The 27,798-nt window shown below is 44.6% G+C and overlaps 1 protein-coding gene across 5 annotated transcripts in view; it reads right to left on the bottom strand.

Annotated features, from left to right (window-relative positions):
* Positions 1–27,798, bottom strand: part of Znf385b (zinc finger protein 385B) — a 352,992-nt gene that overhangs the window by 28,753 nt on the left and 296,441 nt on the right. For all 5 annotated transcript variants that reach the window (XM_050120126.1, XM_050120118.1, XM_050120134.1 and 2 more), the window contains one exon: positions 8,644–8,806. In XM_050120126.1, coding sequence (XP_049976083.1) covers positions 8,644–8,806 — 163 coding nt within the window. The remainder of the gene's footprint in view (positions 1–8,643; positions 8,807–27,798) is intronic.

Genomic DNA, 27,798 nt, shown 5'->3' with positions numbered 1-27,798 from the left:
CTCTGAGCGATAAGCTCATAAAGGGAATGTGAGAACAGGTCACTGTTGCGTATCAGTACGGCGGGAAATGATGGCAGAGTCAGGGACAGGGCCTTGAATACCTGTGAACAAACGGTTGCTTTTTATGGCTCCCATTTATTGAACGCCTGTTAGCTGGTAGGCACTTCGCTGAGCACCTAGTATTTTTCAGACAATTAATCCTGAAAGTCCTAGGAGGTAGGTACTAACGCTCCCATTTTATAGAGGAGGAACTAGAAGGTCAGAGAGCACGACTCAGTCATAATTAGATGACGTCAATGAGATGCAGACTAATGGGTTTAGGCTCCTATCGCTTTCACGGGGCTATAGACGCAGTTCGAGTAAATGGCACCCAGAACCACACCTTGACTAACACATCATAATGAAAATCCACTGATGACTTCAAGTTTCACTATGTCGTCTTGGCTGGCCTAGAACTTGCCACACAGACCAGGCTGACCTCAGACACACAGAGCTCTATCTGCCTCTGTCTCCCACTGCTAGCATCAGAAGCACGTGGCACCGTGCTCAGCGTAACTTGATTAAAAACAAAACGATGATGACAACGAGGATAACAAACCATTCGGGGAAAGGAACAACACATCTTCTGAGACAAGAGAATTCAAGTAGTGCTACTAAGTAGAAAAATTCTCAAATAACCTAAAAAAAAACACACTAAAAAAAAAAAACAAACAACAACAAAAATCCCATACAGTAGTATAGTCCACAAAACTTCTTCCAAAGGCTCACACGTCCATAGGAGAGCAGCTGAGATACACACTGGGTGATACACCGACCTTAAAAGCTGAAGACAGGCCTCTAAGTTTCTTCTCCCTTTCCAGCATCCATCAGAAGATTATAGCCCATAAGTAAGAGTCTGCATAAAGCACTTAGCACAGCGCAGCCATGGAGCGATCCCTGGTTGTATGTTAATGGTCACCAGCATGGCTGTGCCTCACTCCGTTCTCCACTATGGCAGAATACCATGAACTGAGCGCTTGATAAACACTCTACGTTTGCTTCTCTAACTCTGGAGACCGGGAAGTCTGGTGTCTCGGGAGGGCCACCTTCTACATGGTGCTGTTATCTAGGGAAGGCCTTTGTGCCGTGCCAGTTGAAATTGAATTCACGGTGAGCTTCGGAGGGGACTCTCTGGCTCCCACGGATCTCACAGCCTCACAGGCAAAATGCATTCATCTCATTCCAATTGCTTCAAAAATCTTAGCTCATCCCAGACTCACAAGTCCAAAGCCCAAAGTCTTATCCAAATCAGTCGAGAGCAATAGAAGGCGCAGTTCATCCTAACGTTAATTCCCTGTAGCTCCGAGTCTGCGGAATCTAAATGAGCTCTTTCCAAAATGTAACAGTGGGACAGCCTGAACAGGAGACATTATTGTTCCAGAAGGAGGAAAGGGACAAGAAGAACGAAGTTAGGCTTTGCTTGCCCCAGCTGCAGCTCTTACAGGTTCGAACCCTGGCTTCCTGTTTGTAGTCTCTCGGGTTGACACAATGAACTATACAGTTCGGCTATCTGGAGGCTGGCTCTCCTTCACTGCTCCACCAGCCCCTGTCTAGTGGGAGCTTCCTGCAATGTCCTTGACCCCACAATTCTTCTAGGCAAGTACACTGGTGGCTCTGTCCCTACAGCAAATCTCCACCTGGGTCCCTGTGAAGTCCACAACATCCTTAGGAGTCTCGGTGTAGGAAACCATGTCCTTAATGCTCTTATTCTGGTACAGCTGCCAAATCAGCCCCACTGGACATCGCCAAGGTGGAGCCTGGCTCTCTCCAGATGCGGAGGATCAAGCTACATCTAGGCCTCCTTAAGCAAGGCTGGGGGGAGGGGGTCTACTTCTGAAAAATTCCAGAAAAAAATTGATTTTTGTGTGGCACTAGATAAGGTTATTAAAATTGGGCCCAGAGTCCTAAAAAAAAACTGTCCCATGTATGTATGTGCCGTGCATACAGAATACAAAGCACTTATTGAGTAGCTCTATGTGAGCAGCCACGCTTGTCGGAAAAATATGCCACAACAAGCGAATTTTTTCCTGAAGCAAATAAGAGGAATGCCATTAAAATATGAATAATAACCTTTGTTGAAATCTCAAGGGCATTTGCCGTTGTACAAAATCATTCAGTGGACACAGAAGGCCTTTTCCATTCCAGGGGCCCCTCAGTGCAGAAATGTCGTGACTATAAGGTAGCCGAGGAGATTGATACGATTGAAATAAAGGAGGGGGCGTCTGTAAAAGTGGTCGTTTAATGAGGCACAGCCCTAGCTTGTGGGATGGGGACGCGGCTCACGACATGTCCCCGGTAAATCATAAGTTAACAGGTTGGTCATAAATCAGTCTTACTTTTTTCTGTTTTTTTTTTTTTTTTTTTTTTTTAAAGCAACCCCAGGGGGGGCAGTTTTTAAAAGCAGAAAGTGTGACAGGAAACTCCTGGCATTATTTGCCTGGAAGCTACTGCAAACAGTTTTCCAAGTCAGCTTCAAGTGGGGACAAATGCTTCCAGCGTCCTTGGCTTCGCCTGGCAGGTCGCTCCTGTCCTGAGCAAAGACGGAGGCAGTTTCATTATTGAAACTTTCCTTGAAAGCCTTCACGATCTATGAGCATTTCATAAGTATATGAGCCTTAGTATAATGGTCTGTTCTCTTCAGACAGATGGGGCTCATTTATGTTCTACATGACGGTACCCCAGAACTTCAGCCTTAAGATGTTTGCCATAAATACACTTAATCTATTACTTTATGAGGGTTACTAAATCTTGGCTTTTTGGAGTTGGATAGATGTATGGTAAATTTATGATGGCACTTGTCTACAAATGACAGGTACAGTCAGAGCAAGAGACTGCCATTTTCTTCTATTTAACAGCTCAAGGTCCCAGTGTTGGATACAGGAAGGGAGAAGGCACATGGAGGAAGACCTTGTTGGCTAACAGATGGAATCCAGCAGCTGTCAGTGGCAATGAGAAGCTGGCGTTTGGAAAACTTGGCTCCATTTGTAACAACGCATAGAAGCCACTAAACACATGGGGGGGGGGCATAAAAACAATGAGTCTTTGCGAGAAGCACTCTGACAAAACTGAGGATGTCCTCCCATAAAGCACTGGGGTAAATACATGCAACCAACTGACAAGCCTTCTTAGGCAAACTACAAGAAACTACGTATGAGCTGATCCCAGCTCTTGGCTCACACCTGAGGAATGGCCACCATGCAAAACCGTCAGTCACATGCTAACGACTGCAATGCGCTGCACTAAGGTGTCCTCTCCTGACACCCCCATTGCCACCTCATAGTCTCCAAAGGTCACTGGTGTGAAGCAAACAAAACAATCCCCATGTCCTCCCGGCCATCATTTTCAATGGAATGGTTTTAAATTCTGTTAGGAAGGTGGACAGGGCCGAAGGCAAGCAAGATGCCCCCGTTTGGAGGCAGGGCAAGGCTTGTACCACTGGCAGTGTCCTTTCTGAGCTTGGCCCCGCCTCATTCAGCATCATCTGTCTCCAGGCAGGCAATATCTGCAGCTGTCAAGGTAGAGCTTACACAACATTCGTCACATGCCATTTACCTGAAGTGAACGCTTTTATTCAAATTTCTCCTTAAATAAAAAGAGCATCGCTTCCAGAAAAAAAGCCCCTCCTATTACAGTTAAGCACTGCCGGTAACAGCCACACAAGAATTTTAGGATTATCAACAAAGCAATGTATGACATTCCCTCTCACAGACCCTGGGAGTATCTCACATGTCAATGGCCACTGAAGAGTAATGTGTGATCTGGGAAACAGTTCCCTAGTGATCCCTGATTTATCCCCTGGCACTCCCGTGTGTGCTCTTCTAAGTCAGAGAAGTTTAGGACGATCAGGATCAAATGAGCGTGGAGCAAGAAGCCCGAGTTCCAGGTTGTTCCTGACTCTGCTGGGATTTGAGTCACGCAGATTCACACTCAAGAGAATCTACTTTTCCAGTCTCCGGTTCTTCACTGATACCATAGTCTGGGGAGCAACTTGGAGGTGCTGGTGACTATGTGTTACTTGTCTTAAAACTCACTCACTTCAAATATTAAAATGCTGTGAGACTGAAAAGCCCTTAGAGGAGGAAAAGCATCTTTCTACTCATTGTTGTATGAATCTGACAGAAATACACACACGTACCACATTATACTGCAGGATAGAGGAAAAGCAACTATGGAAACCCAGCTGGCTGCACGACAAAGAAAGAGCAGATATGGATTTTCACCCCATTGTTGCAAGGTCCCCGAAGGCACCACATGAAAACAGGTATGTGCCTGCATCCTGTAAACCAAGCATGTTTTAATGCTCCCATGGTTGTAGTTTACACAAAACGTTCTGTGTCCTTTGGTTTTGCTCTTAATTGCGTTTATAAATTTATAATCATTCCTCATGCCTTCCTTTGTTTAGAAGCCTGCTTACTTCTATGTCATATATACTTTAAACCAAGAACATTTTCTTCATTGTAGTACTTCGTTAATTTTTTAAAAGCCTTATGCAAAGCCTAGGATTGTAGAACATGGCTGATTGTGTTGATGATTTATTATTTGTATGAAACGAGGTTTCCTTTGAAGGCTCTGTGAATCTGAACCTCCTACAAGTTCTGAAATGCTGAAAGAGCCTGCAGTGGGATGTGGGGCACATCATGACAGGGATGGGCAGTGTCTCACGCCATTACAGCACCTGAACTCCAGGGAGAGATTTGGGTGCAGTGTCTAACTTATCTGTTCCAGCTGTCTTCCTGAAGCTACCTAAGGCTTGCTGTGTTCTGACCCTAATTCTCCCCAGCTACTCCCTCCTCCTCCTCACTATGTTTCCAATGCCCACTGAAGCATCATTAAAAGTTGGGGCAGATCCTGGGAGGCCAGAAAGTTTTTTTTATCTGTATTTTACATTTAATTCTACTTCAGCTTCTAAGAATTGAGCGGGACAGCTATTCTCACCCAACTTTCTTTAGCCTTTAAAAGAAATCACGCAGTTGGAATTTCCTATAAATGAGACACCTGCTTATTGTAGTTTAAACCTATTCTGTTTACTGACCTGAGAGAAAGACCCAGAGAGCTTGCCATGTCATCCTGACCTTTTTACATCTGTTGGTTCTATTTATTATAACAAATCTCTCTGTATTGCGCAAACCTGGATTCAACAGGAGCCAAATTATGTCTCCAAATAAAACATAAAAAAGAGAGAAATGGTTACACCAAGTGTCAAAGTTGCAGGTAGGAAGGCTCACCCAACCCCTGCAGGGTGGGAAGCACCATCTTAGAATAGACCAAGTGTGCTCTAGGGTAGCACGAAGGATCACGGAGGGGTCCTTGGGCCCCCGTGTTCCTCCGCGGAAACTCCCAATCCTCACCTCATGCTCCAGGGCGCTCAATGAACCCTAGAAGCTGCCTCCCTCGAGGCCGGGCTCTTTCTTTCCCTTCAAGATGTGCTTCCCTTAAACAACACTCGCTCCTAAGCTGACCCTAAAACACGAGGCCAGACGCTGGGTTAGTGAACCCTGGGGATATAATGGCTTTCTATGTCACTGGAAGCCTGCAGCCCAGACATCAAATGGCTGGCTTACTTCTCCTCCAAAAACCTAGGTATCAGAGATACTATTTAAAATAAGTTGACAGGGACTCTTTATTCAGAACAACAACAACAACAACAAAATGCTGGAGAATGTCAGCCTCATGGGACTTGACAACCAAGCGAGGAGTCCCTGCGACTGATTCGGTTTCTGCTGACACTTGAGGGACAATGTCGTCTGATGAAGCATTTCCGCCAGCTACTACCGTAAGTCTCCATCCTGCTTCCTAGTCTCCCTCACCCCATTCTACCCAGACCATTTACAAAGGACTGGAATACTTCTTATCCCAATTTATCTATCTATCTATCTATCTATCTATCTATCTATCTATCTATCTATCTATCTATCTATCTATCTATCTATCTTCTGTTTTTCCCAAACCGTATTTTAAATGAATGAGAGACACAGATAATGGCAAAGCCATGGGAGCAGGTCAAGGGCTTAGAACTAGCTGGCTAGCAATTCACCATCAGTGATGCTACTTAGAAAAGAGTCTCTAGTTGGCCAAAGTTTCTAGCTTCCTCATTTGGAACTTCTATAAAACACAAAGGAATTCCTGCTTAGGAATGAATTTCAACTAAAGGGGAAGAACATACATCTAACAGGTACAGCTCAATTATTTTCAAATACTGCTCCCAAGTGATGTTGGTGTTTTATTAGCACTCATAGAAATAATACACTCCATTTACATTAATACTTATGCAAACCACGAGTAATCTAATCAATGTGTTCACAAATATATAGATTCTGAGTGACTGTCAGGGAAAACAGGCACTCCCAAATGCAAACATTTTCCTTACTGCTGACACAAATCTGAAGAGTTTCTCGGTGACAGCTACAGGCTGAGAGACTACAAATACCGTGACAGGGGCATGCGGTCCTCTAACAGGGAAAGCTGAGACTGTGGGATGAAAGACCACCTCACACACACCTTAGAGATGCTGCATTGTGATTTCTGTTTTCATCTCTCCGCTCCCATCCCCCAGGGTTTCTCCTGAACCTCAGCTTTCTCTCTTTGTTTAGATCACTGGCATCCTTGACTCTAGATTGTTCCAATAGCTCACCAGGCAAACCATGGCCTGGGAGTCTCTCTGCTTCACGTAAGTCCTTGGTGAGTGCAAGCATTCACATGTTGGAAGAAAAACCCTGAAATGGTAGAATTTATTTCAACAGTCTTCACTGGGCACCCTATAGGCCCAAGAGAGGCTATGATTATAACCTGGTCTGTCTCATTTGCATCTTCTATGTCCACACTGCTTTGTCCTTGATTCGGTCCCCTCTACCCTTTGACTCTTTCCACTTCACGTTCTACTCATTACTTTACTACCACCCTGAGAGCAAACACAATTCCCAAGTGTTACCGGGCTTAAGCAAAACACTGAGCACACTGGGTTGCAATGCTCGAATATTTATGGAGCCCACTGGCTCTTTGATTAGCTCACACCACAAAATAAACCGAGGGAATAGGGTGACACTAACCTCGATTATTTTATCCTTTTACTTGGAAGTTCTGCTGGAGGTAAAGACCACAATTCAGGTAATAAAACCTTTGGCAGAGTATTGCCTCATAAAGGCAACAATATTCTTTGGGAAATGAAAGGTGGCAGGAAGTCAGGGGATGATGGATTCTGCTCTCCCAAACACAGGGCAACTGCTAGCAGACAGCCATCTTGACGTTGGCCTCACCATGAGCCGTGATGCCGACTGTGAAACTGCACATGTCGAAATAGGGTTTGGCATCTACACTAATAACTGCTTTAGACACAAGTTAAATATTAGGTTTTATATTCATCTATACAGGGGTTTTGTTCTTTACAAGGTTATAAGTGCTATGTAAAAATCCAGTATTTATCACATTTTCTTGATAAGATCATTTGGTGACCCTATCATATAAAGCACAAAGAATTATTATTAACACCAAATTTGGTAGCTTAATTCTAGGCTTCCATGCTTTCGGAGCCAGCATCTACGGGACATAGTTTTCTTATGTGAAGAGGCGTTCTGAGCTCTCCTCTTACAATAATGGATTTGCTCATTTCCAATGGCCCCGGGTAGTCATTGGTAAGCATTCTTCAGCTTCCTCCTCAAGTGCTACAGGGATTTTGATGATCAGGAGAGAACCTGAAGTGTGTATTTCCCACAACACCGAAGTCTCTAATGCCGGAATCAAACATAAAGAAAGGGACACATCCTCTTAGTGTCCTTTAGCAGACTCTCTTCCACAGCTAGCCACTAAAACAGGATGATAAATCCATTATGGGTCCCAGGGGCAGCTGGGAGAGGGGAACCTATCAACATCCAATTTCATGGTAGCCACACTGAGAAAGACAGAGAACTCTATTTCCCAATGAAAGAACTCACCCAGATATTGCAGGTTCTGTATTAAAGAATTTTCAACAGCATATTTCTAATTATATATTAAGACCTTTCTGTTAAGCAACTCATGACATTGTAAATAATTCCTTTAAATTATTTGGATCGATTTGTAATTCAGAGGAGAGCTTCACAGTGGTGTGATGAAGTCAGAATCTGTTACTTCTAAGCAGTTTCATACCCACTAATGCCATTTTCTCTGTAAATGTCACCCCCAACTCTTCACTGAGATTAGATTTTAAAAAAATCTATTATGAACAATCTTAAGAATTTCTTATCAAAAAAAAAAAAGCCTGTAACACAAACCAAACACAGAAGGAACAGAAAGAGGCAATACCACTGTTTTATATCCATTACTTGATTTTTGTCTGAACATGTGACCAGCAGCAGTCTTTGGTTATTTCGATCCATATATACTTATATACACACACATATATTTAAAGGCATATATTCTACAACATGGAATGGCGACATATCAAATGCTTACATTCTGTGCGAACACATATCCCTTCTTGTGAAGGAAACATATCATATTACAGAAATAAATCATGGAGAGTAACATGCAACATCCAAGGGCGGAGGGAGGAGGAAAATGGGGTTGGGGAGGGTGGGAGGGGCGGGAGGAGGAACACAACAATGCCAAAGAACAAAAAGTGTCATTGACCTGATTTGTCAGAGCTGTCGCCTGTGATTGGCCTGACGGAGCAGCTGGGATTAGCCTTTGCGCTGTCCTTGGAAGAAACCATTTTGGGTTTATTTTTCGTTGCCTCTAGTGCTTTGACCTTCTTGGCATGTTTACTTCCTTTGTAGTGGGCCTCGGCCTGGCTCTACAAAGGAGAACAAATCAGGCTCATTTTTTTGCTACTTACAAACACCACGATGGATGAGCATGCAGGAAAAAATACAGTCAAAAAATACAGTCTTAGGCGCCACAGACATTTACGAGTCAGTGTTGACTACATCTCTGGCATTTATCTACGAGGTTTCAACATCGCAAACCTTGCTCCGTAACAGAGGCCTCGAGTCTTTGAGAACCTAGAAGTTCCGTGAGTGGACCACAGGATCAGGACAGGAGATGGGTCAGCAGGGCCCTCCCACCCCTGCTCATGCCAAGGGGATTGCTTTCTCAAGATCTGGCTGGCAGCATTTGCATCGAGTACCCTGTGCACACCCGCAGACATGGACTTCCACAATGACCGTGCCTTAGCCTGTCTGCTCTGTGCCTGGTTCCTGGGGGGGAGGGGGGGGTCCCTGCTCTGAGATCAACCAGAGCGACAGAGCAGCAGTAAACAGATGCTGCTGAATGGAGATGGCACCACATTTCCGAGACATCTACGTGCGCTTAGCATGCCATCTTGGATGGTTCCAGTGCCAATTATAGCTCATGCCACAAGGGAGGTAAGGACGATCCTTGATCTCAGATGTGATTGATTCTCACTTCAAAGCTCTCGTACATAAAACATATGTAACACTGTGACTGCAATACTAGATCAAAGGAAGGAGAAAGGGAGACAAGAGACAACACCAAATTACAATAAACCTAGAAGACAGTTAGTTAATTTACCGACATTTGGGAAGTTACCTTCCATCTAAACAAGGTCATCTGGCATCCTGTTTACTGTACACATGGGAAAAAAAAGATAACTATAACTAAATTCATTTGAATTTCATTCTGCAGACTGGAAAATAAAAACATGCGTATAGTAAAAAGAAGACAAGACATAGTGAGTGTAATGGCTTAGTTATAAAGTGACATTCAGGAGAAATTTTATGTATACAAGATGGGGCTTTATTAGAAGATTTTTGAGCTGATAGTTTCTCTTAAAACAGTTCCCATTAGAACCCATGTGTGTGTCAAGATGATCAAGGTGAGCAAAACTTCATAGGTCCATGAAGAAACAGATGGAATGCAGACCACTCATGAGGAAGTGGATGAACATAGCAAAGCATGCTACAGGGGATGCAGAAGCGAACCAAAGGGACCAGCGAGGAGGAGTCTTGATCGAGACTTTCTAAAACAGGCGGCTTTGGGTTGAAGATTTGAAGGAAGAGTTACACAGGAATTGGTAGAGGAAAGTGCATCGGTGGGAGAATTTTAGCCAGGGGAGCACTGGTGCTGGAGAGCCAGAGGTGTGGATATGGCTGGAGGGGCGGTCCCACGGGCCACTTGGTAGACTAGCTACACTGGGAGGCCCATGAGAGCCAGGTGTGCTGCCTTGTGGAGCAGGGTATCACAGAGATGAAATTCCCCAGCAGATGCAAGATGCTATCGATCTCAAGGGAGGAGGATTTCTGCACCAGCTATTTATTATATTTATTGACAGCGTATGAGCAAAGGGCAATAAGCAAGGACGCATGGAGAATATGGGCTTATCTGGGGGAGTAGACTCATGAGTGAGAGGTATGGCTATAACAAAAATGTTCTGATCATGAGGATAGCCCAAGCTCCTGGAAACGCTAGTCCTTATCAGTCCTGTACTCAGTTGCTTAAGTGGAGCCAACCAGTTTCCTGGTCATGACTCCATGTAGAGTGTTCTTCCAAGATGCCACACTTGCCTAAGCCACCTCAAGCTGTGGAGTGTGTGTGTGTGTGTGTGTGTGTACAGAAATGTTTCCCTGACTTCCTGGCTTGTTTTGTTCAAATTCAAACGGAGCACACATAACGTCACTGCCTTCAGCGATTCGGTGCACTTGTTTCTGTGGAGCTAGAGATGGGGACATCGCTTCAACGTCCCTGTCACTTGTGTGTGTGGCACCATGAGGGAAAAGCCCAGTTGTGCTAAATGCGGAAATGATGAGATGGAGCTAGGCGTTCTTGCGGAGCGTGACAGCTGCCGAACATGAAGAAACCAGGCGACAAGCTGAACGTCCTATCTGCATGTTTGATGTCCCACTGAAGCGGGGACTCAGTGGTTTCCAGAGCTCTTTGGCATTGCTGTGTCCCCCCCCCCGCCCCCCGGCTCCCACGGGCTAAGAAATGAATGTGAATCATAGAATGCCTTGATAGAAGTGGAATCTAAGGAAGGATTTGTTTTGCTTTACGATAAAAACACAGCAGTGACTTCCTGTGCGTATGACCTTGGTCACCCAGGGCCTGTGCTGACTGCAGGACCGCTTTTCTCACCACACTCTACAGGTACGCTTTTAGCTCTCCGCTGACTTACCACTGCTTATGCTTAGCACGTTCAGAGGTTTCTCATAGTCTTTGCCAAAGTGAAAAATAAATTCCAGAGGAAAAGATAAGGCACTTTAGACTTTTATTTATTAGCCAAGAAAGGCAAAATCAAGTGTAGTTGGGTAGTTTTAGCCAGTTTCAGCTGCCAACTTGACACAGCTCAGAGTTATCTTCTGAGGGAGTCTCAACTGGGGGATTGCCTTGATCAGATAGGTCTGTAAGCATATCTATGGAGCATTCGCTTGACTGACCATTGACGTAGGGGATCCAGTCCATTGTGGGCAATACCATCCCTAGGCAGGAGGGAGGAGCTCTAGTCTGTATAGTAAAGACAGCTGGGCAGAAGGTCCAGAGGGAGCCAGCAAACAGAGTTCCTGACTGGTTCGTGCTTTAGAGCCTGCCCTGACCTCCCTCAATCTTGGATTAGGACTCAAGAGTGCAATCTGAAAGACTTCCTTTTGTTCCCTCTAAGTTGCTCTCGGTCACAGTGTTCATCACAGCCACGGAAGGCACGCTAAAACAACAGCTACGAACTAGGAGAATAAAGGAACATAAAAACCGGATAATGGAAGTAACAGTGACAACTCATGTTTCTGAGCACTGTTCCGGGGTGTGCGCACACTGCACGGAGTAGCTCACGTGATCCTCATGGGAGCCTGTGCGAGGCTGCATTATCAGTCAGTGCCTGGCAAACAAGAAACTATATATACCAGAGGCAGATAACTCACCAACAGTCCCAGAGGGTTTTGAGGAAGGCGAAGTGCTTAGATGTATATCTCCATTTAATTATATACCCATACATATCTCTGTATGCCTACACTGTATCTACATTATAATTTTGTGAGCATTGAAGCGTTACAAGACAGTACACTGCTTTAAACAACACAGGCAGGGATGAGACCTTAACACCACTGCAATTCCCATGAATAGGAGTAGCTACCTAATTCTGGAGAAAGGTAACACATTCGGTCCAATCCTTTTAATAAATAGCTAAGAAAGCCCTGAAGTCCTACTTTTTAGTTATATTCGAATTTCTACAAGGCAGTAGGATAACTCCCCTCCCCCTTTAAATTTTTAGAGAGTCTCATGCAGCCAAAACTAATCTCCAACTCACTGCGCAGCTGAGGCCGGCCTTGAACTCCTGACTCCCCTGCCTCTACTTCCCAAGTGCTAGGATTACAGACACGTGGCACCAAGCAAGGTCTCAAGGATACTCTTTCAGGGCCTCATCTCTTCAAGTGGACTGAGTAGTTTAGGGTTATTTAGTGCCCTTTGGCTCAAGAACACGATTCTCTAAATATAACTTACAAGTACAAGATGAACAGAGTGTGATTTCCTCATTACTATTTCCTGGCACCAGGGCAGAAAGTTAACAGCGTCAGTTAGCACTCGAGATAAAGACCCAGGTAAGTGATACCTCGCTGCATGTCAAGAGAGAAAGGGCCCTCCACAATGTGACCCACTTTCCCTCTGAGTTTGGGGCATGGGGAAAGAGACTTTGAGGGTCCTCTGCTCCTCTGCTCTCACTGACTGGTGCTTGGGGCAAGTGAAGTGGCCGATTTCGCAACAGGGAGAGTGGCAAGCACCCCTCTGTCTTACTTGGCACACTTCGACTTCCCTCTGGCGTTCTTGGTTTGTGGCAATTTGCTATCCTCGGTGCTTTATCTGAGGCAGTGTCAACAGCTTCTGCCTCCCGGGCACATCTTCAAGTGAAAGCGAGACAGCGAGACACTGTTAAATAGCAAGGACACTGACCCTGCTTCATTAGCAAGGAGGCACCTGCCCTGAGGAGCGAAAGAGGCCAGGACGAGAGCCAGAAAACTCATGGCGCCAGGTGACACCACAATCAAACTCAGTCAACAATGGACTTGCTTGGCCAGGCTGACTGTCCTTGCAACCTGGTAACTGACGGGCAGGAGAGCTGCTGTAATTCCATGGGGCAGCGAGCCATGCTCGGGGGTGTGGCTTGGCACTGAGGCACAGGCTTTGTTGCCCAGGGTACTGGGTTTGAGCTTGAGCACTGGAAAAGGAGGAGAAGAAGGAAGTCCTAACGAAGACCTGGCACAGAAAGGGTTGCTGGAATCACCATCCTGACCTCCACCTAGGAACTGATGGGAATCTAGGCTCATATTTTAGGGGCCCCTTCTGTCGCTCCCAGAACCCCCACTGTCCACTGGTAATATAGCTTTCACGAGAAATGACACCCGCAGATGCCTCTTCTTCCAGCAATTCCCTTTGGTTCTAGGTCCCTTTGATTTCCCAAATCCTCAACATTTCTTAGAACCTCATTGGCCCAAATAAAAAGCGATGGTGAAGTAGACAAGATTTTAATTTAAAACTGTAAAGGTAACGAAGAGGTTCCCAGTGAGCCATTTTCAAATCTATTGTGCTCTCACCTCTGGGTTTCACCTGAGTTGAATTCCTGGCTCAGGGAGGGGCCTTCACATTGTGTTCAGTGTGGAAGGAAAGGAAAACTCGGGGAGTGCCCAATGCTTTTTACTTATAGAACTGATCGTTTTGTGGTTTAAAAAACTAAGTAAAACTGTTGCCTTGATTAAAGAAAATATCTAAACTGAACTAGAGCATCGCTTTCTCCGCTACCTTAGAAGTCCATGTGTTCAGCAATGTCACGCAGGAGGCAGCAATGGCTAGTTAACGTCAGACAAGATTGCGGTGTTCAGCATGGTACAGCTGTAGAGAGTAGTCAGTTAACTTCAAACAAACCACCACAAATTCTAAGCAAAACACCCAAATAACTAAAATCCTAAGAAAAACATATGCCCAGCAAGCCATCATAAATAGGCTAATAGACTGGATTGTTCTAAGGACAATATGGCACATGCCATCCATTGGACAGTGTGACATTTGGAAAATGGAAAACCACACCGCCCCTTGGCTTTACCACACATACCGAAGATCAGTAGATGAAGAAAAGATACACACAGACAGACAGACAGACAGACAGACATAGACAAATCACAATCCAAAATACGAGGTAAAATAATAACCCAAAGCAAGAGGGTGAAAAACAGCAGGGACAGAGTGTCTAGGAACTGCAGGAGTCAGAGAACAGAAAGAAAACATCTCTTCAAATTGTAGGGGATCAAGAAAGCTCCTCAAAAGAGGACACGGAGGTTGGGCCCAGTTTCTGGGGCAGACTCTGAGGTGGTGAGGCACATTGGGGCAAAGAGGACAGCGTGTGCTGGCCAGCCTGTCCTTTGAGCTATAGTGTTTCCTGGCATATGTGCTTTTAGCTTCTCTAGAACACACCGACACAGAGAAAACAACAGAGGAATGTTGCTGAACTGTGCTACCTTAAAAACCATGTCCCTTGTCAACGGGAACCAAGACAGAGCCTTTCGACTGCACAGCAAATGCTCTATTAATGAGCGTTTTGGATAGAAAGTGATCATGACATTAGATGTTGATTTTACATTACAGATTTTATCCTGTGTGCTAAACTATAATCCTGCACCATAGCTAAACCACTATAATAATTATCTGAGATAAAATCATGACAGTTTGAAATCTACCAACTCATTAAGAAACAAATTAAAAATTACCAAATCGAAGCTAATGACTTGAGTCTTTTCCTTATTACAAAGTTAAATTTCTTTTCATACTATTTACCAGTAAAAAAAAATTTTGGATGTACTTTTGCATTGACAAGATTTGATATTTCCAGAGAGAGGTCACAATATAAGAAACCCTAAGAGACCCCCCAATAGAAAGGCTGACTCAACCCAAAGATCGCTAGTCAACCTTCCTTCTGATATTGGCCATTTAGTAGCCTGCAGTATCAGCAATGATCTGTGACTCACTGGCTTTGGCATGGACCCCATTCAATCCTCACCAACTGGGAATCTGTTAGAAACAAAACGTCCACACAAAATTATGACCATTCTGAGCTTTTCAGCTTAAAGAGCCTCAATGTCTTTGCTCATGTCTAAGATCTACCTACCCAGTGAGAAACAATTCTGGTTTCTAGGGTCCGCCCAGTGCCTTGGCACCGACTAACTCCAGGGGGCGCCACCCCTATACATTTTATCAGGGATGCCACCCTCCAGGCTACACCAGCAAGCAGGCCAGCCTCTGCAAGGGGCACTCTACGCATATGGCTGTCTAGAGTAAAGAACGCCCCGCAACGCCAAATCTTTCTGCATCACTAAAAGGAGACGCGGTGGCTTTCCTGGAGGAACATGATGTGCACTCTAGACTGTAAATTCTCACTGGGCCCAATTTAAATCCCATCAAATACTAGAGACAGAAGTAGGGTTCTCGGGTCACAGCTGCCTCAGATGCCACTGTTTGATACTGCAGTTTCACACAGACGTCCTTTCCCTTTACACATTTCAACAGGGGCGAATTAACCCATTCCTTAAAAATGCTGAGATCTTTAGGGCACTTCAAAGTAATTCCCCCCCCCCAATACATCCTATTAGTCCCTAAGAGCCTTGCTGCACCTGCTTCTGCCGGGTTCCACACGGTGCTGCACGTGAGCATAGCGACTGGCTAGAGGTGATACGGTAGAAGGACGAGCAGGCTGGTGCATCATCAGAGGGACTGTGGGGACGGGTCGAGGGTGCTCTCCTGCAGTACGGGGGCTTCTCCTGCAGTTTCAAGTGAACCAAACTGTCATCTCCCCCGGTTTTAGCTTCACTTGAGTCGTTTGAAGGTGGGTTATTAATTGTAGATGATTCCCATCAATCTTAGCCTCTCCCTTTGGGGATCCAACTGCACACTGCGCTGCCAGTTTAGGGTTGATGGGGCCAGGCACCAGGCGCAGTTATTTGGGTGTGCCTGCATTAACTGCGATCTGCTTGTAGGTCCTCTGATTTGCTCATTACGGTCCCCCTCTTTCCAAGTTCCTCAAATTAGGCCATGATTAAAACTTACGTCCCTAACAAAACAAAAACAAACAAACAAAATACCAACCTAAGTTTATCATATACACGGGCTAAGGTCAAAGTCAACCCGGGTGGTTCCTTTCTTAATTCTGTGTGTAAACAATGAATGTCATATGATTGCGTTTTGAAAAATACTTTCTTTCACCAATCAAATGGGAGGATGCCTATGTGACTTCCTCAACACAGGCTCTTAGCGTCACAGCTCCGTCAGATGTCATTACAGTTTGCTTGGGACTTTAGCAAGGAGTGTCTGAGATGCGTCATCTTTAAAACAACAACGGGATTGTTTACTCCGCATTTGACTGCAGTTTTGCAGTTTTTGAGGAATGCTTATGCCGTCTTCTGGGCTGGGGATCAGCACCTGAATGCAGAAAGCATGGAAGCAAATACCTTGTGTGTGAGTTCCTAATAAGGACCCACTGGTTGAACTGGGAGAAGATGAAGCAATAAACCCGGGAGGGGTTTGTTCTGCCATGCTTAAATCAAACGGGAATGGATGCTTAGCTCCCCAGGGATGCACTCAACAAGCTACACTCTCTAAATGATTATACCCAGGCCAGGAAGGAAAGCGCTTTGTACACTAACAGACTAAAATATGACATAATAAGTAAAAAAGAAACATTTTTACAACTAAAGAAATACCTAATTTCCTTTAAAATTATGCAGACAGGGACTGAACCCCTTAGAACATTTTATGAATCATGTAGATTTTGTTTTGTGTTTTTGTGACACAGAGAAAATATTAAGGATTTGTCCACGATTACTCAATATCTTTGAATCATTTATTTTGGGTTTTCCCCACAGTATTTAAAAGTGGAAGGGATCCCCTTTCCTCGAGTTGATTTCGCATTTTATGCAAACCTGGGAGCTGTTAGTTCCTTCTCCGGTACTGAGACAGAAGGATATCCTGCTGTTGCGGTGGCTTGCCTTACCTGCCTGGCTGGCGTATTTGTGTACGTTCAGTAGGGCACTGTTGGGACCTTTACCTAATCAACCCAAACCTTCTCAATTGTCTCGTAAATAAGGCTCTCAGACTTTCACCTGTTTACTTTGAATCAGTCCAAGAGAGCATTACGCTCATTTCCACTTTCACGTTAGAGATGTTTACAGGAACGACACCAAGTAAGTCTAAGATGAGAACCTGCGTTGTGTCCCCTCATAGTCCACGGATAATAGCCCACTGTTGGCAACAGTGGCAGAGCAACTCTGAGAGCGCAATGCTTAGAGAATGGGTCGAAACATGGCCCCAGTAGCATTTTAGATGTTCATTACTTATGCGAGAATCTGTTTTACAGCCATTTAAAAATTCATGTTTCGAAATGACAAATTAAGGACTAAGCCCCAGCATAATGTTGTAAGCCAGAGTAAATAAAATATGTAGCTACGAAGATCAGAATAGATGATTATAGCTAAGGGGGAATCGTGAAACAACACAGCCAACTTTGCCATGAGAACTGCGTCTTCACATAAAAGCATCAGATTAAACCTCATGTTTTCATTCTAAATATTTGCAGCCTTCGTGACACATAAGAGCTTCATCTACTCGAGGCAAAATAGAAATAAAAATGTCTGCAGCTTTGATTCACCTACAGAATCTAAAATATTTTAATCAGCAAATGCTAGTGGGCCCCTCTTTCTGATTCTGTATGATATTTCCTAAAAGTTTTCCCGGGCCCAGCAAGATGAATCCGTGGATAAAGGCACTTGCTGTCAAGCCCCATGAACTGAATTTGATCCCTGGAACTCATACTGTGGAAGTGGAGAATCAACTCCCACACATGTTCTGCTGATCAACAAGTTATAACAAAGGTTGTTCACATGTAACATGTGGTAAGATCAATGGGAATCATTTTACTTGAACATCTTGAATGTCTGTTGGGGAATAATATTTTAAGGTGTGCTGCTTAGTTTAAGTTGCATTTGTTTAACTCTGTGAAGCTGTGATTCTTTGCCTGCCTAAAACACCTGATCGTCTAATAAAGAGCTGAATGGCCAATAGCAAGGCAGGAGCAAGGATAGCAGGGCCTGCAGGCAGAGAGAATAACTAGAAGGAGAAATGAGGAAGAAGAGGAGCAAGAGAATAAGGGGAGGATATCAGGGGCCAGCCACCCAGCTACACAGCCACCCAGCCACACAGCATGCCACGGAGACAGAAGTAGAGAAAGGTATACAGAAATAGAGGAAGATAAAAGTCCAGAAGCAAAAGGTAGTTGGGTTAATTTAAGAAAAACTGGCAAAAAAACAAGCCAAGCTAAGGCTGGGCATTCCTAACTAAGAATGACTCTGTGTGTGATTTATCTGGGAGCTGGGTGGTGGCCCCCTCAAAAGGTCCAAAGAGTAAAACATCATACAACAGCGATCTATCTATCTATCTATCTATCTACGAACAAGAAAGGAAACTCTACAATTGGAAAGTTAGTTCATTCTATTGATTCAGGCCACAAATATCCATTGAACGCCTATCGTTTTCCAGGCACCGTTCTAGGTGTTGAAACACACAGACTACAGAAACTTGCATTCTAATATGGGATTGTAGGAAAGAAACAGTGGATTCCTAGATGTGTAGAATATTCGGAGTTGTTAAGTGATAAATGGTTGCACCATCCTGTGAAAACAGGAAGAAGAGGGTAGCGCAGTAGCGGTATGATGTGACCTTCTAGGCACCAAGGACAACTCCACGGAAGGGAATTTGCACAGAGACTTGAATGAACTGGACAAGCTGGGGATCTAGAAGTGTTTCTGACATAGAGGACACTTGCTGGCACATCCTTCCTTGCTCGGTCCCCTAATACTGCCTATCCTTCCCCTTCCTGAGCTTTCCCCCAACCTTTCCAGTCTACTCTCTGCTCAATTCCACCCATATTACAGCACACAAAACCACCTGTACCCTCAGACTCTGAATGCCCATTCTGAATAGCAAAGCACCTTAAACAGAGATTCAGAACTAATTGCTGACATTGCTGTTTCCTGCTCTGAACTACCTAGTCACCCCCGTTTCCTATCTACAGCATCTATCTAAAAACTTAAACAGTCGTATTGGCAACCCACATGCTCTTTCTTCCTCCCTACTTCTGGTTTCTGTTGGGTCCTCTCTGTTTTCCTCTGAGAAACTGAGAGTGTGGCTGCAGCCTAAGTAAAATCCAGTCCGTCTTCTTTCCTGCAGCTTGAAATGCTAGCGCTGTGTCTGTTCTCAGTTAACTCCTGTTCTTCCTTCAGAACCTGGCTAGGCCCCCTTCCCAAAGAAGCCTTCTGAGAGCCCCACGAGGTCGTACACTAACTTTGGATTCTCCTAAAGTGGAGCCCACCCAAGCGCTCGTGCAGTTTCCCTTCCTGACTCTGTATGATGTCTTCCCAAAGTCCTCCCCCATTTCAAATCTATTGATGAATTCATACGACCATTTGATTAATTCTGTCTACTTCTACCAGACCACAGCCTCCGTTTCGGCTCATGCCTGTGAGATGTTTGTTTTTCACTGTGCACCGTGCACTTAACACATTACCGAAAACTCAGTAGACGTCTGATAAATGCTCATCACCTGGATGGGTGAGGGAATGAATATCTATCTAATTGTTATTGCCTGGAAATACCGCTCAAGTAAGGATAGAAGGATGGGAAAGGCAAGGGCAGGGAAAGTGGTATGATCAATTAGCAACAATGTATAGTAACGGTGGGTGGGGAAGTCTTTCAGGAGGAAATGAGGGTTTTGTCTGCACAGGCTCTCTATGCTGCTCCTGGGATACACGCCCAGGAGAGTGGACCACTTAGGAAGGTGGCTGGAGGGGAGACAACTCTTTGGGAACTGGATGACCAGATGATGGGTGCATCTTTGGAGACAGATGAGGTTCCTGAGGAATTGAGAACGGAGGGAAGGAAGTCTATTTTTGAAAAGAATTTCAAGAAAACAGTTACGGACAGCGGGGAGAAAAATCTCTCCGAGGAGAGTCTTGAGAAGACGCTTAGGTCAGTCGTGTGGGAGGAAGCGCATCAGTCAGGACAGAGGAAGCGTCACCAGGGTAGAGGGAGGGACCAGTGAAGAGGACAGAACAGAGGGCAAAGCACAAAAGCCCAAGAGAAAAGATGACGCTTTTTACAAGTGCATTGCAGATCAATGAAGGAAGCCCCAAGCCTAGGTCCAAACAGCCCTCACAGAGGAGGATTCCAAACCAGATGGCCCCTCCCCTTTTGCTGTGATGCTAGAAGGCGGCCTGGAATGAAAACACGTTTGGAGGAGAGCCTTTAAGACAGCGGTTCTCAACCTGTGGGTCGCAACCCCTGGGAGGCAGGAACCACCTATCAGACAGCTCGCATAGTCGATATTTAAATTACGATTCATAACCGTAGCAAAACTACAGTTTTGAAATAAGAGTAAAATAATTTTATGGTTTAGGGGCCACCACAACACAAGGAGCTGTTATTAAAGGGTCACGGCATTAGGAAGGCTGAGAAGCACTGTTTTAAGGTCACGTTAAGGTCATTTTTTTACCGCAGAGCATGGCTTTCGTAACTCTGCCAGGATCCCTTTAGTACCGTTCCCACGCCCTGAGCTGGGCCCCAGAGATAAGGCAGTGGGCAGAACAGAACAGATCCGGTCTCCGTCCTGTCATTATCAACGGGGAGGGCAGACAGTCCTATAAATATATATTTCCAAATTGTGAGGGAGAAATATTTGAAGTGAGACCTGAAAGATGAGTGAGAACTAGTTCTAAAGTTAGAGGGGCCGAGGGCAGGGGGTGTGTGGCATATTCACAGAAGTCAAAGTCACTACAGCTGGAATAGGGAAGCAACAAGGGCCAGAGGCAAAATCTGGGCTAGACACTGGCCCAGCTGGCCAGGGATCTGAATGTTCAGGGTGTGAGTTAGGTGACATTATCTTGTTTAAACAAAACGTTTAACAAAATAAGTAACAAAATGACTAGTTTTCTTTAAAAGAGAGAATGGCATAAGATATTTCTAAGTGGCTATGAACTGGGGAGATTTCAGTAGTGACTGTAGGACAGTTTAAAGACCAGAACATTTTTAAGGAGATGTTGTTAGCTGTGGTGGTGGGGGGAGGATAAAGTTGTTTTTAAAAACCTGCTGGGGATGAAGCGATTTGTTAAAATCATGTAAGAGTCCCCGAAATGACACCACTGCCTGTATTTCAACGCATTAAGGGCACACGTGGGCTCAAGCAGCCGTCTCTGCTGGTTTTCACGCTTCCTTCCCTCATTGAGACTCATGTGCGTGCACTAATCTCCGAAGCGAGAACTTGGAACAAACAAATCTACAGTTCATACATAGTTGAATTACCAGAGATCCAGTTAATACTATGCAAATTAATAAGAATTTATCACATTTGTAAAAATGGATATTCATGTAAATGATAATTTTTCAATGTGTAAATCTGTAGCAAGCTTGCTGGAAAGGGATGTCAAATATTCATGCTTTTAAATTTTTTTTATCTATTTTTTTTACATCTGTAAACTCGGTAATCCTATCGTGGCACTTTGTAAATGTGGGGATTTATCATTTCCCCGTGACTTAGAGATATTAATGAAGCCTCCGTTCTCTGACCATCTGTGCAAATGTATAGACAGAGCGACAAAATGTGACTGCTGCTATTTTTAATTTAAAAATACATGCGGGGCATTTTGTTGACTCAAACCATTTCAACGACAAACTCTTAACAAATTACTAATGGTTCCTTTAGAAGCAGTCTTTTCTAGTCCTCCCAAACGGCACAAGGAAAGATGCCACAGCACCACACAGAAGGGTTCCGTGTCTCCTGTAAAATGGGATTTGATGTTGATAGTGTAACGAATTCCTCAGAGTCTTTGTCTGAGGACTCAAGAGACCAGTCATCTAAGCAGTGAACATGTATGTTCTCCATGTGCCCTAGAACACAGAACTAAGGTGTGTATGTGTGTGTGTTTGTGTGTATGTGTGGTGTGTGTGTGTGAGAGAGAGAGGGGGGTGCATGGAGTAGAGTGGCTTTATTTGCTTGCTTTTAGATTCGCACGAGAGCTAGCTGGTGATTCAGCTCAAATGAACCTGCCTAGTATGAGACCCTGGGTTTAATCAAATCACCACCCCTGTCACTGAGAAAAGAAAGAGAAAGAAGAAAAGAATGAAGAAGAGGGACGGGGAGGAAGAAGAGAAAAGAAAAGAAAGGCAAAAAGTTTAGGCAAGTTGAAATAATAATCCCTAAAAGCAATTAAGGGCTAGAACATTGCATCATGTTGATGAAAGATGTGGAACATTGGCCCCATGAGAAGACAGATCAGTTACCCGTAACTGGTTTCAGATACGAAAATACAAAATACTCTGCATAATTCTGGGAGGCCGTGGATTCCCTGTTGCTTATCTGAAGTCCATGAGGACCACTTATGTAATGAGACCTACTTGACTTTTGTTATTGTTGCTGTTTTATTTGTTTTGTGAAACAGGGTTTTACTAAGGAGTCTGGCTAGCCTGGTCTCTGTAAGGAGTACCAGGCTAGCCTCGGAATCACAGAGATTCACCTACTTCTGCCTCCTGAGTGGCAGAACAAAAGGCAGGAGCTACCGTCACCAAGCTTGGCCGAGTCCTGCCTGCTTAAGCTATTGAATTTCGTAGTTCTCCAGTTTTCTTTTGCTCAATCCTGACTGACCCGCTCTGGAGGCTTTCCCTTCCTTACCACCTGTGTGCGATTACAGAGAAGAGGTGCAGAGAGAGTGTAGCGCCAGGCAGGGAGGTGGTGCCATCCAAGAGCTTTCCGCTGAGAATGTTCTAGTCACAGGTTCTGTTCTCTCCTGAATTATGCTGCAGCTAGCACCACACGGTTCAGCAGCCTTAAATGTCTATCCCATTCCCTCTCCCCCCCCTTTCTCTCTCTCTCTTTCTCTCCTCCCCCTTCCTCCCTCCCTTCTTCCCTCCCTCCTTTCCTCAGGTAGATGACCAAGTCCCTGAGGAAATTGCTTAGGCCTTCCTTCTGATGCAGGGATTGCCCTAGTTGTTTTGATGTTGTTTGTTTGTTTGTTTTTAGCTGCTTCTCTCTCCTCGAAGAGCTCACTCTCAGACACCCTGTTCACACCTTCCTTTTGCCAGGAGAGTCTGGGTATTTTAGAGACGGATGGAAGCCGGCCATGGATGCTCAGGTTCCTCCAGCCTTACAGCCTGCAGTACAAAAACTCTCCTATTTATTCAAGGTGCTGCCTGAGAGGTAAAATTAGCTAAAAAGGTCTCTCTCTTGCAGAATGTTCTAAACTGTTTCAAGTCACTCCACTTATTCAAGTACTGGAGCATACAAACTTACAACCATTTTTTTTTTTCCTGTTTTGGTCATACATAAATCAGACTTTCCATTTCTTGTTGTGAAAATGGCAAAAATTCTAGTCAGCTGCCTAACACAGCACACAGACAGGAGCTACGGGAAACCAACTGTTTCCTAAAACAAAGCCCAGAAATCCACTTTACACCAGCTGCTCATCACACTGAGCCTCCAAGGGCTCGGCCCAGAGTTTCTGCCGTTAATTATACATTGAATGAAGGTGTAGCTGAAATCTCAAGCCACAAAAGTCAAGCGAAACCTTTCCTGATTGTTAACGATTCTAGAATCAGTCTTAACTGAGGAAATCCATATCCAGGGAACAAGTAAAACACACACTCTTAGCCATCGTCTTTCCTAAATCCCAAGAGGCATGGGAACTTTTAGGTGAAGAACAATCAACAACATAATGACTTGGAAATCTGTAAAGGGTTAGAAAGAGAAAGCTTTGTGTTAGAAGGGTTCTTAGCAGGACAATTTTAGAACCGAGGGCTGTTGCTAACATCTGGTCAGCCAACCACGTGCTGGAGAAGGACCAAAGCTAGCTGTGGCGACTGAGTTAGGCATAATGGTGGTTTTCTCTCAAGAATGGACCTTGGCGAGCAGGGCTGGGTGTTGGCGCCTTCAGGCTAACGCCCACATTTACACTCCGGGCACCATCCAGTTAGGCTGACCATACCATGCCGCACACGGCTAGAAACAAATGAGAGCTAGCGCTCTGTGCCATGCAGGGCGTCTCTGTGTCTGAAGAAGAGCCAGAAAAATGATGAGTCATATACACCACGAGATCTCCTCACCAGCGCAATCTAGGAACTGATGAGTCTCTCTAACTTGTTATGCTCACTTCAAAAACAAAACAAGTCTTTCTAATGTAGTCTTTTCTTCCTCCTGGTGGTAAATTTAGAGTGTGTGTGTGTGTGTGTGTTATGCACTTACTCCTCCGCTCATCTTTGCAGGTGTGTGTGCACGTGTGTGCACATGCATGGAACAGAGGTCATCATGTATGATCCTGCTCCACTGTTCTTCATCTTGTTTCTTTGTTTGTTTAGAGACCGGGTCAATCACTGAACTTGAACCATGTTTCAGCCAAGCTGCTAACCAATGAGCTCCAAGCATCTACCTGTCCCAGGACCCCGGGCACTGGGGTCACTGGCAGGTATCTAACTCCGGTCCTTGGCCTGCGTGACGGGTACTTTACCAGCGAAAGCCACGTCCCCAGTCCTGAGGCGCAGGTGAGTCTAAAGTCACTCCTAAACTCTCCACACATCAACTTAAAATAGAAGGAAATGCTGAGGACTGAACGTTGCTGTATGGCGCTACCGTGGAAGCAATGTTTGAAAGAATTTAATGAGTGACTACTATGTACCTCGAAAGGCTGACTGAACTTTTAAGAGCTTGTTTAATGGTAGCCATTGGAGAAAACTTTTAGCACCCCGTGTCCCTGTTCCATGTAATCACGCTATATTTCTGTCATGCGGAAGCAAAACTTGTTCATCACTTTGTCAGCTCTGTCTGAGAAACAGAGAATTACCTTCTCAGGCTCTGGAGATTTATGCTTTTAATTACCTCCTATCTGCTTCGCTACCCTCCAAACCTAAGAATCAATATAAATAGTCTTATTTATGGGAAAAAATGTAAAATGTTTGACAAGAGCTGGCTCTCACTTTCCAGGTTTTCATTGGGAGCTATCGATTCCTTCTATTTTCGGCACGGCACCTTTGTTCCCGACAGAACTGGTTGGGGTTTCAAACTCACAATATTAATTTTTCTAATAATTCGTATGGCTTAATAGTAGATGTAAATTTTGCACTAAGCATGGAAGTTCCTGGATCAGCAACGCGAGCAGCGTCCCTGTGGCAGCTCTGTGTTTAATATCCGCTGCAGAGCTCAGCTGAAGTCCAACCTTCTCCAACCCACCACAGCCACACGTTTCAGCGAGGGGCAACTTCTAGGACTCTTTTTTTTTTTTTTTCCATTAGGAACCATGTCAGCACAGGCAAAAATCTAATAGACTGGGCACCAGAACTCTCAAACACGTACAACTTATCCATGAGTGTGTGTGTAGCTCTTCCTCGTGTTCCTGAGGGATTGGTTCCAGAAGCTTCCTGAGTGCCCAGATCTGGGATTGCTGAGGTTTCTTAAGTAGGATGACATGGCATTTGCATATAACTGCCTGTATTCTTTTCAATAACCTCTAGAGTACCAATAAAATATAAATATTTATATTAAAATACAAATTAAAATATAAATATAAATTTATATTAAACATAAACATAAATTTATATTAAAATATAAATGCCGTGTAACAGTTCTCATGCTATTTTGTTTAGGGAAGAAAGTCAAGGAAAATGGCCTGTGTTTTCAGTACAGATACATACAAGACTTTTGAGGGGGGAGGAAATGTCCAAGCCACGCTTGTAAGTATAGAAGGTTTTATATTTACATTATATTTTATATATTTAATAATATTATTCTTTATAAAATTCGTATGCAATCATATAAATGAAAACCTAGAGGAGTTGCTACCTCTCCCAAGGGCTTTCAAGAGCAATAGAGTAGATGTGCACAGGTGGTTGACAGTGGTTAGATGCTTATTTCTGAGGTAGGGAACAGTGAAAGTCCACCTTAATTCATGTGTAGAAGTTGGTTCTACTCATGGGACAGTGAACTTTGCGCTGGGGAGAGTCAAATAGCAGAAGATAAATTTTCTGAGTTGAAAGCAAAGAGTCTGCTTAAGGGGAAAGAAGGATTAATATAAACATTACCAGTGTTGAAGAAAGATAGGGGAAACAGCGCATTTGCTATTCTATTGTGTCGGGGGAAGAAAAGAGGAAAAGAAACACTAAGAATGAAGAAAAGATTACGTGGAGAATGAAGGAAGAAGCAATGGAGCGGGTTGGAAGAGAACACAGGGAAGAACAAGGAACGACATATTTTAGAGATAAAAGATAGTTCAAGAATGTCATCAGTAAATGGAAGAGTTCCCTGGACTCCTAAATGGTGCCGAAGTTTCAGAAAAATCCTTGCAGCCTGCGCTAGTTCTGCTTAAAGGGACGTTTCTAAGGAAACAAGGTTCCAGGTTCTTGGGTGATCTGATTTCCGAGGAAGGGCAGCTGCTGCCGGGACTTGGTGTCACAGGGCAGCTGGTGGAGAGGGACAGTCAGGTCTGGTGGCCAAGCACCGGGGAGTCCACAAATATTGTGTGGGAAGAAAATTCGCGTGGGGTCCAAAATTGTGACATGATAGCCAACCTCTTGACTGCTGAGGATGCTGCTGGGTGGGGTGTAGAGAATGCCGGTGCCTCTAGCAGATACAGCGGGAAGGCTTCTTAAATGTCACGTGGCGGATGAAGTTTGTTGACAGAAAGGCGGGAGAGTTTGCACTGTGAGATTTTAACAGCTAAAAAAATCAGGAGGTCGGAAGGAGACTTAGAATAGAGCAGGGAGGTGGGAACAGGCAGGAAGGCCAGAGGGGACAAACTGGGCAAAATGGCTGCACTAAGATGTCACAGGCGTACAATGAGGGTGCCAGGGCTCGCAGAAGTACCGCGAAATGAGGGTGCCAGGGCTTGCAGAAGTACCAATTGCCTGCTAACTGCAGTCCTGGGAATTGCTGGTGATCTCTGAATGGCTGCGATTTTCAAAATTTCAGAGGTTTATAGTCAAGAATAAGAGTAAGGTCACCCTAAAAAATGTTCACACAAATGGTTGGTCACCCTATCATTTTCTCTTCGAAGCAACCTTTAGTTTCCTGCCCGCCTATAATATTCTGAGGTCAATCAATGAAATGGGATGAGGTCATCTCTTCATATCCCCAGACAGGAAGGCATAAAGCACAGCAAGAAGGACAGAAGGCTGAAATCCAGAGATACCAGCTAAACCATAACCCAGACAGGACGATATCACAAAACACACCAACCTACAAATGCCTTAAAGTAAGATAAAATGAAGAGAATGTGGTCTATAGTGGGACTCAAAACACTGTAAATTTTGCAAGTTTAGCCCCTTGCTAATAATGAAGGCAACGGCACTAGCATCAGGGATACTACCTCATGCTTTATAATTTGTAGCTTTAATGATGCATTCCAACACTTTGGGGTCTATTCCTGAGCTAGAGTCGAAAATGTTTGGTCAGATCACTGTGCTCTTGTTTCTGTTTCCTTACGAAGCACGGGACTGCAGGTGAGATGAAGGTCGTTTACAGTGAACTGCGGTGAGATGATGATGCATGGGGATGACGATGCATGGGGATGACGATGCGTGGGGATGACGATGCGGGGGGATGATGATGCGTGGGGATGACGATGCGGGGGGATGACGATGCATGGGAATGATGATGCATGGGGATGATGATGCGTGGGGATGATGATGCGTGGGGATGACGATGCGTGGGGATGATGATGCATGGGGATGATGATGCCTGGGGATGATGATGCGTGGGGATGACGATGC

The sequence above is a fragment of the Alexandromys fortis genome, unplaced genomic scaffold (genome assembly GCF_014885135.2).
Source record: "Alexandromys fortis isolate MF-2015 unplaced genomic scaffold, M_Fortis_MF-2015_v1.1 scaffold_8_1_9099942, whole genome shotgun sequence".
Lineage (NCBI taxonomy): Eukaryota > Metazoa > Chordata > Mammalia > Rodentia > Cricetidae > Alexandromys > Alexandromys fortis.
Note: the sequence above shows the minus strand (reverse complement) of the source record. Positions and strands in the feature narration are given on the sequence as shown.